The sequence below is a fragment of the Diadema antillarum genome, unplaced genomic scaffold (assembly GCF_040938485.1).
Source record: "Diadema antillarum isolate AM-2024a unplaced genomic scaffold, OU_Dant_1.0 seq00001916_RagTag, whole genome shotgun sequence".
NCBI classification, from domain to species: Eukaryota; Metazoa; Echinodermata; class Echinoidea; order Diadematoida; family Diadematidae; genus Diadema; species Diadema antillarum.
Genome location: NW_027272579.1, coordinates 186,308 through 204,083, shown reverse-complemented (window position 1 = coordinate 204,083; position 17,776 = coordinate 186,308). Strand labels below are relative to the sequence as shown.

Sequence of the window (17,776 nt, the reverse complement as noted above, 5' to 3'; positions counted from 1 at the left end):
GTGAAGCTCTTTTAACCAATTACTAGAGGATAAATTTTTGATCCTAAATATAATTTGCATTATCACTGCACGCTTGTAGTAATCTAGTTCTGTAAAGTGACTATTCACAGTGATTAGTGCCATATACGTGTGTACTTCATATTATCTGAGCTCCCATTGGGTTAGTGGACAAGGACACAATGAAAAGCAAGTCCTTTCTGCACAACATGATTATTTGCGAATCTAAAGCATTTGATGTGTTGAAAATAAAATTTGTGTGTGTGTGTGCAATACTCTTAGTGCTTTCCTGTTCCCCTTTGTACATGTACTTTCCCATTTCCTGTTCATCATTACTATTGTGTTGTATAAATGTTCATACAGTTTACATTAGTGGGCGTGTTCCTGGGGTGCGGAAACGATGGTCCAGAATACAAGGTAGATTGGCTGGATCCAATAACCTTGTTATAATGAATTACCTGATAATTTGGTGAGTGGGGTTTCCAGTTCACAGAGATAATGCATTCAAAGCATTTTGCGCACACCAGGGTAAACCAACTCAGCTGCTTTGTTTTGTTTCAGCATTTAGCTCTTCATGTGCCATGGTCTTTGCTTAATTTCAGTTTAATTTTGTCATCTCTTAATTGTTGTTGCTAAGGCATTTTACATCCTGTTTTTTGTCCCATTCTTTGCACAGCTAGAACAACTTGGTAAGATCAAGTGCTTCAATGGACCATATCATACTTCAGATACTCTTTTCTCAGTACATAGTATTTCAGAGTGTGTGCTCTCTTTCCAATATTTAGATTGGTAAGGAGTGTAGATTTGAATTGAGGTAAATATATCATTTTAAAGCTTGAAAGTCAGCTCTTTTAAAATTTGCCCTTAACTACATATCCATGTCTGGCAACTTTTTGTTGGTTTTGTAATGCAGGGTCGCATATTATGTATTTTTCTTTAATAGTTCATGCGCCAGGCTACACAAGAGACACTGTCTTGTGTTTTAAAAACTTTATAAATGTGCATGATTCGCTTGTGCTGGTTATGGGCACATAACACTCAGAAAACGTACAGTATGTGAATTTTTTCTTGGTCTTCAAGTGTGCAGGTGTTTGCCAACTGTCTCTGTGTAGGAAGCAATCCAATGAATCTCTATTCGGTAATGTATTCAAATTTTATGCATGCTTTGTTCACAAAAGTTACCTTTTCACAACCACAAGGCTTAACGAGGCTTGCCCTTCCTACAACATGTAGCAACAACTAAGTGAATTCTGGACTTAGAAATGTAATTGGAGGGCGCAGGTGAATGAAATGGTTCATTACTAAGGCTGTAGGAAAAGAAACATCCATGAATTGTGATATACATTGTATTACAGAATTAGTCTTGTGGGATGTAGCATTTCGTAACAAACACATTATTATGGCACAGCTGTCTAATTTGATTATTTACAAATATTTAATTCACACACAGATTTGGGACTTACAATATAAAAGCATTACTGTATCTCTGTTGAAAAAAAAAAGGAAACATCTTTACCTCATGTACTTTCAGTTCTGTTTATAGTTGATATGGCTGATAGTGGGCCAAATTCACTCTGTGGAATGCTTGTGATGCATTGTGCTCAGTCAAGAGTGACAGTTACAAATAAGAGAATGTGATGAATATGTTTTCATATTGCCATTTCATGCAAAAGTTTTCTCACAGTGGAAGATTTTAGATTTCATGTTGCCTGTATTAGTCACTTGTTTTTCAAGTGCAAACTTTATGCACAGTGCTGGCTAATGAATAAATGCATTAAGCACTTTGACATGTAAAATCTATGAATTCTAATCAATGAAGTATTTTGTAGTTCCAACACTCGAAAAGATATGACCCATGGTGAGCTGCTTATTGTCAATGCGAGGTCCACTTGTAGGAAGGATAGTTGTATTCCTGCTATATGCCTGTAGTGTTACATTATGTAGTTTCTCTTTTTCTATTAAACTTGCTTTTAACATGCAATATGAAAGGCACAGCAATATATACCATTTACTAAAACAGGCATTGGATTTAGGCTGGACGTTTCTTGGATGTAGGGCTTATCATACATAAAGATGAACACGGAACAAACTGACAATATCTGCATAGTGTTGTGATATTTATGCACTTTATTTGTACATATAAGTTAATCTTTCAGATCGACTTCACAAGATATATGAATACACATGCAAATCTTAATCTCAATATACACTTAGTACTGATATATTTACAAAACACCAAAGCACTATTAGAATTAAAACTCATTCAAAGTTTGTTTAAAACCATATCCGGTACATGTACGTCAAAATAAACCTACTTTCTAGATTGTCCACAGTATTTAAGTATGTTCATAACATGCATCTCATGACCAGCTTTATATTTTGTTGCACTGAAAACCTAAAAAATGAAAATAATATTGTAGTATTTCCACTGTATACATCACACATGTAACTGCTCACACAGCAGGTATTTGTCAACATCTGCTGTTGCACACTCAGTTTTCATATTTTGAGCTACATGTATAACCTGTGCATATCAGATAATGTATTTTCCTTCCAAGCATCATCAAAATTAGAGCCTAGACTGCTCTCTGTTTTATTGCTATCAAGGGTAGGAAACATGAGGTACATGGCATAATGGTAACATACTTGCAGCATGGCATTTTTTTTACCTGTTTATCCTCAGTGAAATGTACCCTTAGAAACATTTTGCTTGCTGAGGCTCTTGCCTTGGAGATGATGGCAAAATACCCAATACAATACAGTGTGGTTTACGGGGTATACTGTCCAACACACAAAGCTCAGCAACAATAACAGAACATTCACTTGCACAGGGATTTTTTTTTTTTTTTGAGGGGTTGTTTTATGTTCAAATTTTGTTTATTGTTTTGAATTCCAGTGAGCTTTGTGAAACTAATTTTTGTTGATAACCCTGTAAGCAGACGTGTTGAATACTTGCAAAAAGAAAAATGGCATTATCAGTTGCATTTGTAAAGATAATACTCTGAAATGTAACAGTAAGGGCCAAAACAGAGGAAACCAATGTTAAAAAACAACAACTATTATATAGATGATGACTGGCGGGGGAGAGAACATACCGAATGATCCACCCGAAGGGTTTGAAATGCTATTGAGGGAGGTTATAAGTCCCGAGACGAAGGCGAGGGACTTATAGCCTCCCGAAATAGCATTTCAAACCCTGAGGGTGGAACGTTTGGTACATGTTCTCGACAACTAAAGTCATCATCTGTTATATTATATGGGTTAGTCAAATACGTCAACGTAAACCACCACACCAGCCAGCACAACGCACTCGATCGCTCGCGTCGCTCGATCGTGCATGCAGGGCCAAATTCACTGTGCGCGCGCGGACCTAGACCTTCTGTCATTTGTTACATGAAAATGTTTTCCCATGGGAGAACATTCACAAGAATGTTCGCCCATGGGCGAACATAACGAATGTACCTCCATCACGTGACTGTGTTCAGCCAATCACTAACCGGTATTTGACTAACCCATTTAATATAAAGTGGTGTTCTGTTGTCTGTATGGCAATTAATGTCAGACTGTGAAATGCATTAGATTTTATTCTGTTGACAACCAAAGTTTTGAGACTAGCTAACATTTGTACAAGTACATACCATACATACCCACAGGGCAAGAAAGAAACAATGCAAGACCATCATTCCTTGAGCAGAGTAGCTTTAGCAAATTACTGCTTGAATGTGGTTCCAGAACCACATTGCAGCTGTACAGGTCTGTAATTCATGCAAATCTATGTGATTACATCCTATCACATCTTACAAGTGCATATTATTCTCTGGAAGAATTACACATGTTGCATAGAGTGGGAGCTTAACCTTATGGATGCATGTCACTCCTGGGCATAGGTAAGCTAAACATGTTGTATAGCAAAACATTAACATTTAACCCACAAAATACACAAAAAATACCATCAACACATAACCTTTGATAACAATAACTACTGGTGGACTGCAGTGAAATGTATATTCATATACATTCACTGGACTCTCACATAAAGCAAGGTATGATTTTCCAGTCAACACATTAAATATTTGTGTCAACATTGTGTCAACATTTTTGTACACTGCTGAAAACTACTTTTTATGGAAAAAAATGTACAGCTGTACATTTGATTTGTCAGAGGGATTTCATTTTTAAGGATGGTCAACTTGCATGGTGGATGACACAAGCCTGAAATCTCTAACATTTCATGAAGAGACATTTCTTTTCAGTACTTACAGCATCATACGTATGCGCCTTTGTGTTATCTCCGAGTGCTTTCAGTGATGTACATACCTGCATGTAAGAACATGCCTTTGATATTGTGCTAGCTACCATATGGTGTTGATGTCGTAAATAGTTCAATATTCCTTAAATCATGGTTTTGTATTGATCTGAACCCTTCTCAGCCCCACACTAAACTTCCTTCTTGTCCACGTTGCCATCAGGCTGACTCTGTAAAATCACCATTTGTGTTCATGTTGCAATATTATCATGCAAAGAGCATAGTCATATCAACCAACAACTGGCTCAATCAGAAGTGCAGTGTACAGTGTATCTGAAAGAGAGCCAGCAGTGTATTATCATGGATAAGGAAAATGGAAAGGCCCGATATTCTCTCTGCGGCAAAATGCATACAAACATTCAACTTTGAAAACTTTGTATCTAAATAACCTTAGTATGTAAGTCATTTTGTGGACACACATTTTTAATAGAAAATATGTGGAATACAATAACATGTAAGAAAATACCTTGCCACAACATTTTTTTTTTCTTTAAATATGACATTCGTTAAAACTTGCAAATGTATATTTCCCACAGTGAGAAATAATTATGAACATTATTAGGGTACACAATGTCATGTATACTCTTTATGAAGCAGTTGCTGATCCTCTACTTATTGGTGATAAATTAATCATTGGTGCAATGGTGCAATGTGCAGGGATTAAAAAGTATCGGTACATAATTATTATGTCCAATTCCACACCATGTTCAAGATGGCTGTGACAAATACAGTAAAATCAGACCCTGAATTACAAAGTTACAGAATTTTATAATTTTCTGTGTTTTCAATAATCAGTGACTGATGATAGTCAAAGGTTGTGATTTTACTGCCTCATCAGTTTCCCACTGAACTGTACTGTACTAAACTGTTCTTCCTTTGGTGTGAAATCAATGAGAATAAAAAATGTTTTATCCCAATAATTCAGCAATAGTGACATAAAAGGGGAAAAGAGACTGCAGGTGCTAAATTTTTAACCAAGACATGATTTCTTGTATTTCTGCATACAAACCAATAGAAAAGATGTGAGATGATGACCTCATCACCTCTTTCAGTGTTTTGTGTATGCCGTAGAAGCATGATAATTACTAAATTTTGTAACATTTGACTTTCATAAAACTTCTTTAACTCTATTTACTCTAACTCTGCTGTTGTGTTAAACAGCATGGTATCTGACTTTAAAATAAAGTTATAAAGACTAATTGTATCTTGATAGTCCATTTATCTGCTACATAGTACAAAAGGACATCCAAAGACTTTAAAAATGGCAGTGGTAATGTGATATTCTGTATTGCTTGCTTTTCCAATATATTAAATCTGAGCTTAGATGTATATGAATTAAACCATACTTGTCAGTAGCAAAAGCAATACACTCCCAGCTGTTGGTATTTATTTCTACTTTGAAGTCTGTGCATTTTACTGCATATTGCTTTCAAATGAATGGCACTGTTGAGACTGTGCATTGTAAATCGATCGCAAACTCATTCCTAGTCCCCTGTCATTACAAAACTGTGGCTCCAGTATTCGCTCCTTGGGAAGACTATCCATCGAAATGTTGGTTGTGTCTCCTATCATGTAATCCAAAATGAGTATCACGTAGTAAAAAATGAGTACCAGTATGCCAAACCATGGCAGGTACCCATGTTATCCATCTGTGCTGACCTTTGCTTTATTTGCAGCTATCAAGGTTGCACACATGTGTGCTGTAGCAATGAAGTAGCAGTCGTGAGGATCACTGCAGAGTTCTGTTAGGAATACAACTGGGACCATCTAATCCTCATTATCTTGCAAGCATTGGTGCTGATTAATACCGTGAAACTTAACATTTCTTAACCCGTTGAGGACGATTCCCGAGTATACTCGGGCAGGCATCTATAGGAAATGCGTGTTGTAGCAAAATCAAACCGTGCTGAACGGGTTAAAGACAGACCCATGGAAAGTGATGTCCAAGTTCCAACATCTACACCGGTGTTCATCATCTGATACCAATGCTACACAGAAGGTGAAATTTGTCAGGAGATTTCTACAGCTGTCAATGTTCAACATCACACATGTAGTTTGAAATCTCATCATATCCGAGCAAGACCAACACAACATTAAGATGAGTAAACTCCGATCTCTGTGACTAGCACTGTGCAGAATCATCATGCCTTCACCAGTGTATCCACTACTGGTTCAGAAATGTTTGCATAGCTGAACACGGTGTCTGACCATATCAATATCGGGTGTATAATTGTGTTCAAACACATCCAAGGTGTTAATGTGTGATCCAATGCTTGTCAGGTGAGATGTTATCCAACCCAGCCATCCCAAAGTTCTCTACTGCAATGCAAAGAAATAATATGTAAATACAAACATTACACAGTATTACAAATGAAGGTATAACATATCTCCTCTACCTTGAATGAATTGCAAATACAAGTGTATGCCTTTTTCAGCTTGGGAAAAATAGTATTCTTTATGTGGCTTGACTGAGATGCTATCCTCTATTATTCTGTTTATTCTGGTACATGTGTTTACGGTGGAAAATCTGAGGTTTAAGGTGGAAGAATGAACTAAAATCCTTAAAACACTGATGATTTATTCCCTTTGTTAAGGATTTGCACATGTTTCATGAGCAAGATCCATACGCATCAGTTTTGCAACAAGATAGAAGAACCCTGGGGAAAATACAGCTTCATTTTTAGTATTTGACAAGTAAATTTTGAATTCTTAGGGCTGGTAGATAAGTCCACTTCATTCATGAAGCGACTGTGTGACCAGAGGTAGTGTCATTGCTAATAAAGTTAGTAGTTGCTATAGGTCCAAATCCCTGCTGGTGCCACCCCCCTTCCCCCCCCCCCCCCCCCCCCCCCCAAAAAAAAAAAACCCAAAAAAGAGAAAGAAAATGAAGTAAACAAATGAGAGTTTACAGTGAGAATGCAGAAAAACCCTGGGGTAAAGCATGGCTCGACACTAACTTTTTTGTTTGGTGGCCCGATGGGGCCACCAAAATCCTAATTTTCAAATTTTTGGTGGCCCGAGAGAAAAATTTGGTGTCCCGAAAAAAAACAATAGAAAACATTAAAAGTCCTTCTTTTTTTTAATGAGTCAAATATCTAAGTTTTATGATAGTAAGAATTAGAAGTTGGACATATCTACTCATAAATAAACTTTAACAAACTTGCAACACTCACTCTCAGGCACTCATTTAGTCCTTTTCATCCATCCTTTAAACAAATTTAACTGCTACTTTCCGGCGTAAAAAGTTACGAATTTATTGACATACTTTTCAAAAAATTTTGGTGGCCCGAGGCGGGCCGCCAAATTTGCCCTTTTTTGAAATTTGCTGGCCTGACTTTCATTATTGGTGGCCCCGGGCCACCGGGCCACCGTTAGTGTTGAGCCCTGGGTAAAGACAACGGTGCAAATGAAGAGGGAAGGTGAAGTGTGTATACATGCTAGAAAGACAAAGTTACATAGATCACAAGAACAAAGATTCAACGGATACCACAGAGTACTAGGTTATGTCTGTAAGTAGCAAGCTTAACTGTGAGAGTTATTTTTGGCAGTTTTAAGCTCCAACTGTTATCTATAAATGTATTATTGCATCAAAGCATATCTGAAATCTGTGCTTAGAAAGAAGAATATCTATTCATGAAACTTGTGAATGAGATAAGTGTGAAAAAGAAAAGAAACAATGGGACATGACAGTTTTTAAAGCAGACACAGAGTATCATGTGACACCATTCATGAAAACAAGCTGCAACAGCGTATTTACTATTAAAGTCTTTAGGCTTAACTGTAACAGGTTGTAGCGAGGCTTCCCAAAATTTTTTTGAATAACAACTTGGAGACAACCCTCTTGTGTGTACAGTCTTTTTCTCTTTCCACTACATTAGTAATCAGCTGAAAAACCCTAATATTTCAAGAAAATTCCATCCACCCAGCTTGACAAGAAATATTAAAATATATAATTTCTTTGATTTTATGAATGGGGAAAGGCAGTGCACATGGAGCCTTGAAGTAAATGGGGTTAATAACTTTTGGGGAATTATACATGTCATCATAGGCTAAATATTACAATTTTTGGAAGTCTTTTTCTTTTATATGTGAGTAATTAAAAATCACTTTCTTTTTCAAGATGCTCTTTCTATTATGACTTTAAATACAAAAGAGGGATACTGCATCAAACACAAGCAAAAAACATACAATGAGTAGCATACAAGAAAAACAAAATTGAGACCAGAAACAAGCCAATGAAAGCACCATTTTGGGATTAGTTAGCCATCAAGCATCAGACGAAGTGCTGGAAGCCGAGTGTATCTCTATGCTAGGGCTGATACCTGCTGGTCTGGGGGAGGGTCTGCCATAGTGAGGTCGGCTGGTGGGAAACATCTGTGAAACAAGGGAAAAGAGAGAGAGAGTGTGTGTGTGTGTTTGTCAGAGAAGGGTGCTTCATGTTTAGACTGTCCAAAAGTTTTAGGGAAGCTTCTCAGCTGAAAATCAAATTGTGATCAGAATTTGATTGTATTTCTTCAGCAAGCCGCAAGAATGGAGTGAAAAGAATCTCCTCTTAAGGCTTTTATATTCATGTCTTCACTATCGTACAAGGAATGACCACAACCAGACCATGTTGACTTTTTTACCTGATCACTACTCACATGAAGTTTGACATATACCGAGTATTACAGAATAGATATTTCTTTGTACTTCACTCAACAACATGGCTTGATATTAAAACAAAAATCAATGATATACAATATGTTCACTGTGATACCAGAGCCTTCAGGTATATCTATTAAAATTCATTTGACAAAATTATCTGAGACACTTTATTTCAGTATGATAAAATGATATCAATGTAGTCTTATTAGCAAGGGTAGCCTCTTCAGTATGTGTTAACACTACTTTCTCAAAGAGCCCTGCTGTAATAGCAATCTTACATATTGCCTGGTATTCACCTGGGTCAAGAGGGACAATGTGAGCAAAACATCTTGTCCAAGGATCAAGCAGGATTACAACCCAAGACATTCTGTGTACCGTATGTCCTCCCAAAAATTACAACGGTAGGCCTACCCTCTCCAATGATATCATTAAAAATAGTGAATCAATCCAGGCACAATTTCAGGGTATGAACTATATTCAGAAAACACCATTCAATTTGCTTCAGTGGTCAAAGAGAAATTAGGATTTTTGTAGAGCATGTCAGGAATCCCTTCCCTCCAAGTTCTGTCTATTGTGTTTACACATTAATATGCAGTTCCAAGAGCATCCAAATGCTAAACTTGGAAGAATCAGACTCACGACTTGCTTTACAACAATCCACATTTCTCTGTGACCGCTTAACCAAACTGAATGGAGTTTTCTGCAAGATAAAGCTGAGATGTTTTATATTAAGACCCTGAAATAGCATTTAGACGGGTGAATCATATTGGGTGTTATCAATGCAAAAATCCAACTGTAATTTTTTTTGGGACATACTGTACAAACTCTTAAGTGGTCTGATCCAGCCAATACTACACCACTTTCACAACAATCAAACCATGCATCAATGTTGGTTATTTCTGTTCAAACAGTGCTTGTTGTCATTGCCATCATTTCCCTTTCACGCTTCAAAAGGTGGTTTCTGAAAGCAAACTTACCACTAGATTTCTTTGAGCTCTTCCTTCTCCGACCAGAAGGGTGACATCTCCTTCCTCGACACGTTCTAAAGTCATCTATCTGAATGTGCAACTCGGTTTGTATGCTGGGATCTAGGGATGAGGCTTTATTTGTTAGCTACAGGATGGAATACAGAAGATTGTGAAAGTACAGGTGAATATTCATGAATCAATGCTGACAGTGGTTGGACTACATTGTACTTCATACCTTTACCCAAGGAGGTTCGAGAAATGGAGTCACAACAGTCTTATTCGCTTTGATCCCATGCTCGAAGCCGCTGCTCAAAAACATTTGAAGTGTGTGTCAAACTGGATCTGCCTCTCAGATGTGAAGACAATTGACTCGTATCTCACTGCATAATCACCAGCCACTTTCCAAGGAAGATGTGTCTTTGTGATGGTAATTACTTTTCACTATCCTTACTTACAAACGATGGGCGGTAGACAATGGTAAAGGCACGGGGGTGCACGAATAGAAATTGCTCAAATATTGCTGAAATAGATATCAAAATTACTCGACTGTACGTGTCTGTACGCTAATCTGACATATTAATTTGTAAAGAACTATACCTGAAGATGATACCATATTAATTGGCGGAAATAAGGAGAAAAGTGATAAAACCGGCTTTCTATGAGGGTAAAATTTCAAACACTTTCACAAAATACAGCTCAGATTTACACTTTTGCACATATTTTCGAACGGAATTTACTTTTGTTTTATATGCTTTATCAATTGGTGAAATTTCATTGCATTTGATATATAAACGAGCAGCATATATCCAATATTATGTTAGCGTTAAAAATAAATCTTCAGATTGCTCAGAAAGATGGCGGCTTCAAGCATCGAACATCAAAGGCACAAATGCACCTGTGGAATTCTTTTATCCATCCATAGAAAACTGACAGCTGATTTAATAACTATAGTCAGTTGTAACTCCATCTCTCGAACCTCCTTGCTTGACCTCGGCATTTGTACAGCTTGTGAAGAATCAATGAACAGCACACACATATTTTGCTGTGGACATAGTATTGTATTATATAATATAGCCCCTCTAAGTGACATATATTGTACTGTACAAATGTAACACAGCCCCTCTAAGTGACAGAGATGTACATAATTTGTGAATGGGAAAGCTAATGGATGAAGAAAGGACAAATCCAAAAGTCAATATTGACATACAAAGATATATGTTGGGAATTCACACATCTCCACAGTTTATTGCCATGGATAATCATCCCATGCCACTTCCTACCTGATGGGGATCCACATGCGGCCTCATGTCAAAATACTCCCGGAAATTTGTAACAAACTCACAGTAGAGGAAGTTGTGAGTTTTGTTGATAGTCCTCACACAGTAGTAGGAGTTATTTCTTGTGTTCAGGCAGGCACATATTGCACCCTCTGCAAAAAAGGTAGCAATACAAAGTACTGGTACTTGCAATGTGTACTGATATACTCATGGTGAGAAATGTTAAATTTAGCACAAATGACACAAAGCAGAGGACACAAACCAATTTATTATGACAAGGTTCCAGTCTTGTCAACTGTCACTAGAAATGGTGAATTACACTAAGTTTAGTTTACCTATCTCTCATCCACAATAACACTTTCTTCTTCCAATTCATAGTATCTGCATCCTGTACAGTGTCACTGTTCTCGTATATTAAAAGTTTCTCTGCGACACCCTCTAGTTTCCAAAATTCATTAGAAGGTCAAACTTTTCTTGAATATGTGCCAATAACATGACTGGTGTGACTGCACAACTGTATTATATCTCTGCCTGCTATTAAACATATTTTATGGTAAAAGCTGTCAGTGTTATACTCGCTTCTACAGGTACCTTTAACATTTTTAATACATTTACCATTATCATACAAAGAATTTTGACTCTTTCTGTATAGATTAACACTATATCTAAGACTTATTTTTGGTTCTCATGCAGTACTAGTCACTAAATCTCAACATCAAAGTGGTTCAATACAATCAATTTTTTCCTACAGGTTTTACTGATCCTTTCTTCAAATCACAGAGCTATATACAGCTTGCACAAAAAGACATTTTTCCCCTTTATCAGACGAGCCATCCCATTAGGCATACTGATGCAGGAACTATTGCCACACTTCTACGGAGTGTTGAGTGTAAAAATTTACCTGACAGCAAAACAAGAATGTGACATATGCATTTAATGTGAAGCCCCCTTCCTATCCTGTAAAATGCTTACGTGTCCAGTATGGAGGAGTCTTCCAATGGTCATTGTCATGGTAGAAACAACTTAGTCCAGGCAGGTGGCAAGGTTTTCTGCTTTTCATTCGGTCCTTGAGTTTGAGCTTCTTAGCCTTAGCCTTGGCTTTAGCCTTCTTGTTGCTCTTTCTCAGAACTTGGTTTTGATCATCTCTGTCCATTGGGAGAAAAATACTGTAATAGCAACATCAAACTGCAGAGTGTGGAATTAAGCAATGCTATAATTGAGAATTGTCTGTGTTGTCTAAAAAATCTATTGAGCTGTGAAAAACAATATAAATGGTCAAGTTTTGCTTCTGAACAATGTAAAAAAAAAAAGCAAAAACTAATTATTGAACATGTGCTAAGAAATGTTGAACTATGACTATTGCAGTCTCACATATGAAAAGGAATCATTTAAAAGATGGTTCCTTGTATAAAGCTACTTCTGACTTGTTCACACAGAAATGCATTGAATGGTGGACAAACTACGGGAGAGCAATCTAGTACGATGAACACAAACCTGCATGGCATCATTTATAAATGAAATGAAATGCTTGCTTGCACTGAGTATACTGTAGAATCATTTATAACTGATCCGTACTAGTTTAACAAAGGACACAACCTCTCACCTCTGCATCTCAAGTAGTGGTGACTGCAAGAACTCATTAACCTCCACCTGATCTTCCTCTTCATCATCCTGCACTCTGACATAATCTTCACCATCATCATCATCTTCTTCTTCAGGATCAAAATGTTCTGAGCCCATTTCAATGAGTGGAACTTCAAGCTCAAGATCATCCATATCCATCTCAACAACTTCTGTCTCTTCACAGACGCATTCTCCACCAATCATTGTACCAGTATAACTCTGTTTGTCTTCATTCTGGTCCATAGTCCTGTCAATGCTTTCTTGTTCAGTTTCCTCCATCTCAACTGTTGCCATGTCGACATCCATCCCTTCATCTTCTGACTCTTCCAAACTGTCTCCAGGTTCTGTGGATCCAGTGGGCATGCTGCTGCTATTTCCTTCACTTTGAACGGGAGCCTCAGAGGTCATGCTGCTGGTTGCCACAGAACTTTCAGGCTCCTCAGAGCCTATTGAAGGCATCAAATTCTCTGGGATCTCCACACTGTATGTTGGTTCACCCTTTGGAAGTGAGTCCAGGAGCTCCTTGTCTGGACGGAAGTGCTTGAGGAAGGTCTTGATCTCCTTGAGCTTCCCCATGTAGCGTCTCAAGTAGCGCAGCTGATTCTCCACTGATTTCTTGTGTTCTCGCCAAGCCTGTCTTGATGCAAAGACCTGGCACAAAGGAGGAGGACAGCAGTGAATGACGAATAGAGGTGTTCAAGTAAATAACTCTCATGACCCGCGGGAAGGGAAGTAGATTTAGTTGCAGTTCAAGAGGATTTACATGACTTGGAACCTGTCTATTCTATCATTTTAAGGAAAATTGCTACAGAAATGACAGACAGATGCATCAACAACTACTACTATATCTTAACGCTATATCATCAGAACAACATCAGTTATTGGTTTTGATGATACAAGGTCTGCTTTGCTTGGCATATAGATAAAATCATATAAAAGTTGTCAGCTGGCACTTTACAGGAATTGCTTGTTCACAATTTATTATTATTATTTTTTTTTAGTGTGTGTATATTGTCATCAATTCTGCAATCTATCTAAAGATTTATTTACAACCTAGATCACCTGCAAACTTTCAAATTGCTGCTATGGTAGTTACAATACCATGTTTTTGTAATCATCTTTTATGACATACTATCCTGGTTTATGGCTGGAGTGAAAATAGAATACCTCATTATCACAGATGATGGTCTCATTGGCCAGAATCTGGCACATAGCATCCAGTCCAGCATTGTCGATGACCTCATTGTTCAGCAGCATGACCTCATTAGATGTCTCATAGGACACTTCTCGCTTCCCACGCAGAAAACTCTTGGCCTTGAAATTGCCTTCCTCACAAGCGATGTGAAATCAAAGAAGAACAGGAATCACAGAAGAACGTTTGAATCCACAATATCATGCTGATTTCTCTGACTACGATGGTACAGTGTATGTGCTCCTTTTCGAGTATGATGCTACTAAATGTACTTCTATGATCTTCAATGTGATGTCACCTTTGTCATACATCCATGCACAAGTTCTCAAGATTGTATTTCATTCATGAAACTTAGATATTTGGACAATGTACAAATAATTCACAACATCCAGTACACTGTATATGTCAGATATTTGAATTGACCCAACCCGAACATGGCTACACTCGATAATCTTGACTATCTGAGCATGCAACACAAAAACAAAAGAAGCAATTGAAAACCAAATAATCTTTTTTTAAATATCATCTTTTAGGAAACATGAGACATCCAGCTCACCTTGACCACTTGCACCAGTGTGCTTCTTTAGAAACTTTCTCTGCTGTCTCCTCTCTGACCGAGACATCTCGCTGTTTGCTTTGACAGCGAGTGGTGGAGGTGCACATTCACACTGGTCTTTGTGCTTGATGCGACACTTTCGCATGTGAAGGGAATCATCTGCTTCTCTTACACAAACCTTGGCCTGCCAAAATATAAAATAAATGTGGAAAAAGCAGGCAATGCATAATGCTGTAAGGGAATTGATGTCCTCAGTACTACCATGTAGACTTTGAAATGTCCATAAAACGAGTGTGATGGTATTGAAACGCATCCTATAAATGGAAGTCCTGAGCCCTTATTGTGCTTTGTTTGCAGACTGCCATAGATGTCTTGAAACCGATGGCCACCTAACAGATTACTGAATCCCTGTTATTGCTATGTCTATTTTTATATACAGGATGGTCCACAGCTTGAAATTTGAGATATCGCATGCTCAGAATGTGAAAATATTGCAGAAATTGTATGTGTGCAGCGCGCACATCACAAGCACATATAGAACGCAATATTTTGCAGCTTATCTCTCATTGTACTGCTTACATTCAATGTTCTCTCTCATATTTTGCACACAAATATCTAAATACCACTCTCAGACAGTTTGATGTTTTGCAAGTTTTGCTCATGTTTTTCACATGTTTGAATACATTCATTTTGAGCTTGTTGCAAATTCTTGACAATGTTGCATAGCATGTTGCTGGCTTTTGAGGATATTGCACAAGATTTGAGGATGTTGCACAGAATTTGAGCATATTATAGCGACATGCTGAAACCCCTCGTGGACCACCTGGTATACATATTCATGTGTCATCGTGGCCATGGCAAGCACATTGTTATGCTTGAGGGGAATATTTAACTTAAAACTGAATCAAACTGTGAGGAATTGCGTAAGTGCTATTGAAAAAGCACAGTCAGTTATAGCTGAGTGCCTGCATAGGTACTAGTACTTAACCCGTTGAGGACGGACTGATTTTGCTACAACACGCATTTCCCATAGACACCTCAGAGACTCCAACTCTCCCGTTTTCGACGGGAGATCTCCCGTCAAAAGCCCATTTTTGCACAATCTCCCGTTCTCCTGTTTGAGATTTGATTTCTCCCGCCCTGGCTCTGTGTCTCCCGGTGGAAAGGATTTCTTACTTATTTCTATCGTATGTTGAAAAAATAAGCCTAAGATAGCACCAGAGAACAGCTAGAATCCTAGGAATTTCGCACTTCGCACACATCAACTTGGAGTCTCCCGTTTGCTAAGGGTTTCGGGCGGGAGAATCTCCCGATCAGAAGGTGCTTGGGGTTGTAGTCTCTGACACCTGCCCGAGTATACTTGGGACTCGTCCTCAACGGGTTAAAAGGGTTATGCACAAAGTGGAAAAATTATCAGAAACACTATTATGCAAAGAGTCTGTCAAAATCAACACCATTGAATAGAAGGAAACCAGATAAACTGTACAATGAACATAAAAGAAATCAGAAAAAAAAAATCACAAAATGAGCATAAAAACTTAGAGGGACACAGAAAGGGGATAAACCTGGCACCTAGTACATCATAGTAACATGTCTCTGATTCAGGAGTGAAGCAAGGATCTGAAACCATCAAATGTGAAGTCTTTAGACTTACAACTTTATCAAATAAAGACATCCTGCAGTATTTTCTACCTTTTGAAGGAATCAGTAAATATTTGCACTATCTTTCATGAGTTTAAATAAATGGTAACCCGCAGCTATGAAGATTAACTTGCATAAAAAAAAAGTAATCCTGGGATGATATCAACCAGGGGAAGAGAACACACATTCTCACACACCCAAACCCCCTGAAGCCCTCCCCCATCCCCACCAACACAAAAGTACACATAGGGCCTACAGTTAGCGTCAGCTGGTTCGGTTGCAAAGGGGTTAACGTACCTGCCCCAGCGTGCATGGAGGATGAAGGGAAGGGTCACGACACTGCTCTTCCATCAAATCAGCCTTACTGGGTCTATTAACCCGCTGCATGTACTGCCTCATCTCATCTGGGGACCGGCTGTATTGACAATATTAAAAACAGCAAGAATGAAACAAAAACTGTGCAAGGAAGCAAATTGCAAATTGACATTCACAGCAAGAAGGATTGCCAGCAACAATAAATGAAGCACAAATGAAAAACTGATGATATCCAATTGGTAGATTATCATTCTATGATTATTTGTTTTTTTTCCTTTCATAGGAAGGAGATGATGAGTGGTCAAGTATCAGCCATGCTGGAGCCACAACAATACGCACTCATCCCAGCTTTAACCCTCCCCTTTCTGTCATATCAACCTTGAATGTCAAAACTATACCATGAAATTGCACTGCCTATTATTCAACTAAAAAATCTCAGATTACACAAAACACAGGAGGGTGTCATTTCATGCCACATGTGTTGCTGAATTGACTTTTTCTTTTGTGTGTGTGTGTGTGTGTGTGTGTGTGTTTGTGTGTGTAAATTCCATGCTCTCATTAATTCAGTCTCTCTCTCTCTCTCTCTCTCTCTCGCTCTATCTCTCTGAAACACACACATCACATAAAATCCTTAATATCAAAGCTAATGAAGTTTATGGGAGAAAAATAAAAACCCAGCATATTTCTTCCCTTTCTCCTCCTTATGTAAAATAGTGAGCAATCACTTCATATCTTCCTCTGATTACACAAATAAAAAAAGTCCGAGACCTTTCAGGTTATTTCAACATTGGTCATTAATTTCACTCAGTAAATATGAGGGATCCTTGTCTCCTAAATTCAAATATCGCCATGTTGCTGGTCCAAAACTCTCAGTGAAGATTAACCCTAATTACTGTATGCATTTCATCATACAGAAAACCCAAACAAACCTGTAACAAAAAAGTGTTAACTGTAAGAAGAGTACAGTGGACTCCTGTTATAACAAAGACCTTGCGACTGGCAGTTTTATTTCGTTGTATCACAACTTTGTTATAACTGAACAAATAAAAAATAAAAAACAAAACAAAAACATAGAGAGGATGACGTGGCCTGAATTGTCATTTCATTGTAACCAGAATTTCGTTATAACAGTGTTCATTATAACAGGAGTCCACTGTATTGCATTCATGACTGTATTGGTGGATAATGCTATTTTCTTTCAGTTAGAAACTTGATTCCTATATGCAAGGTAGAACATAAAAGAAAACAGAAGAATCC

The 17,776-nt window shown here is 37.8% G+C and overlaps 1 protein-coding gene across 2 annotated transcripts in view; it reads right to left on the bottom strand.

The window, feature by feature from the left end:
* Nucleotides 1–1,943: 1,943 nt before the first annotated feature.
* Nucleotides 1,944–17,776, bottom strand: part of LOC139713159 (extracellular sulfatase Sulf-1-like) — a 98,473-nt gene continuing 82,640 nt past the window's right edge. The window contains exons 10-18 of one of the 2 annotated variants that reach the window (XM_071624908.1): nt 16,502–16,619; nt 14,564–14,747; nt 13,983–14,140; nt 12,796–13,466; nt 12,165–12,337; nt 11,196–11,344; nt 9,925–10,060; nt 8,626–8,677; nt 1,944–6,622 (exon numbers count right to left, since the gene is read on the bottom strand). In XM_071624908.1, the coding sequence (XP_071481009.1) occupies nt 6,592–6,622; nt 8,626–8,677; nt 9,925–10,060; nt 11,196–11,344; nt 12,165–12,337; nt 12,796–13,466; nt 13,983–14,140; nt 14,564–14,747; nt 16,502–16,619 (1,672 nt within the window). In that variant the 3' untranslated portion in view covers nt 1,944–6,591. Of the gene's footprint in view, nt 6,623–8,548; nt 8,678–9,924; nt 10,061–11,195; nt 11,345–12,164; nt 12,338–12,795; nt 13,467–13,982; nt 14,141–14,563; nt 14,748–16,501; nt 16,620–17,776 lie in introns of both variants that reach the window. The other variant, XR_011709624.1, reaches the window with a different exon arrangement.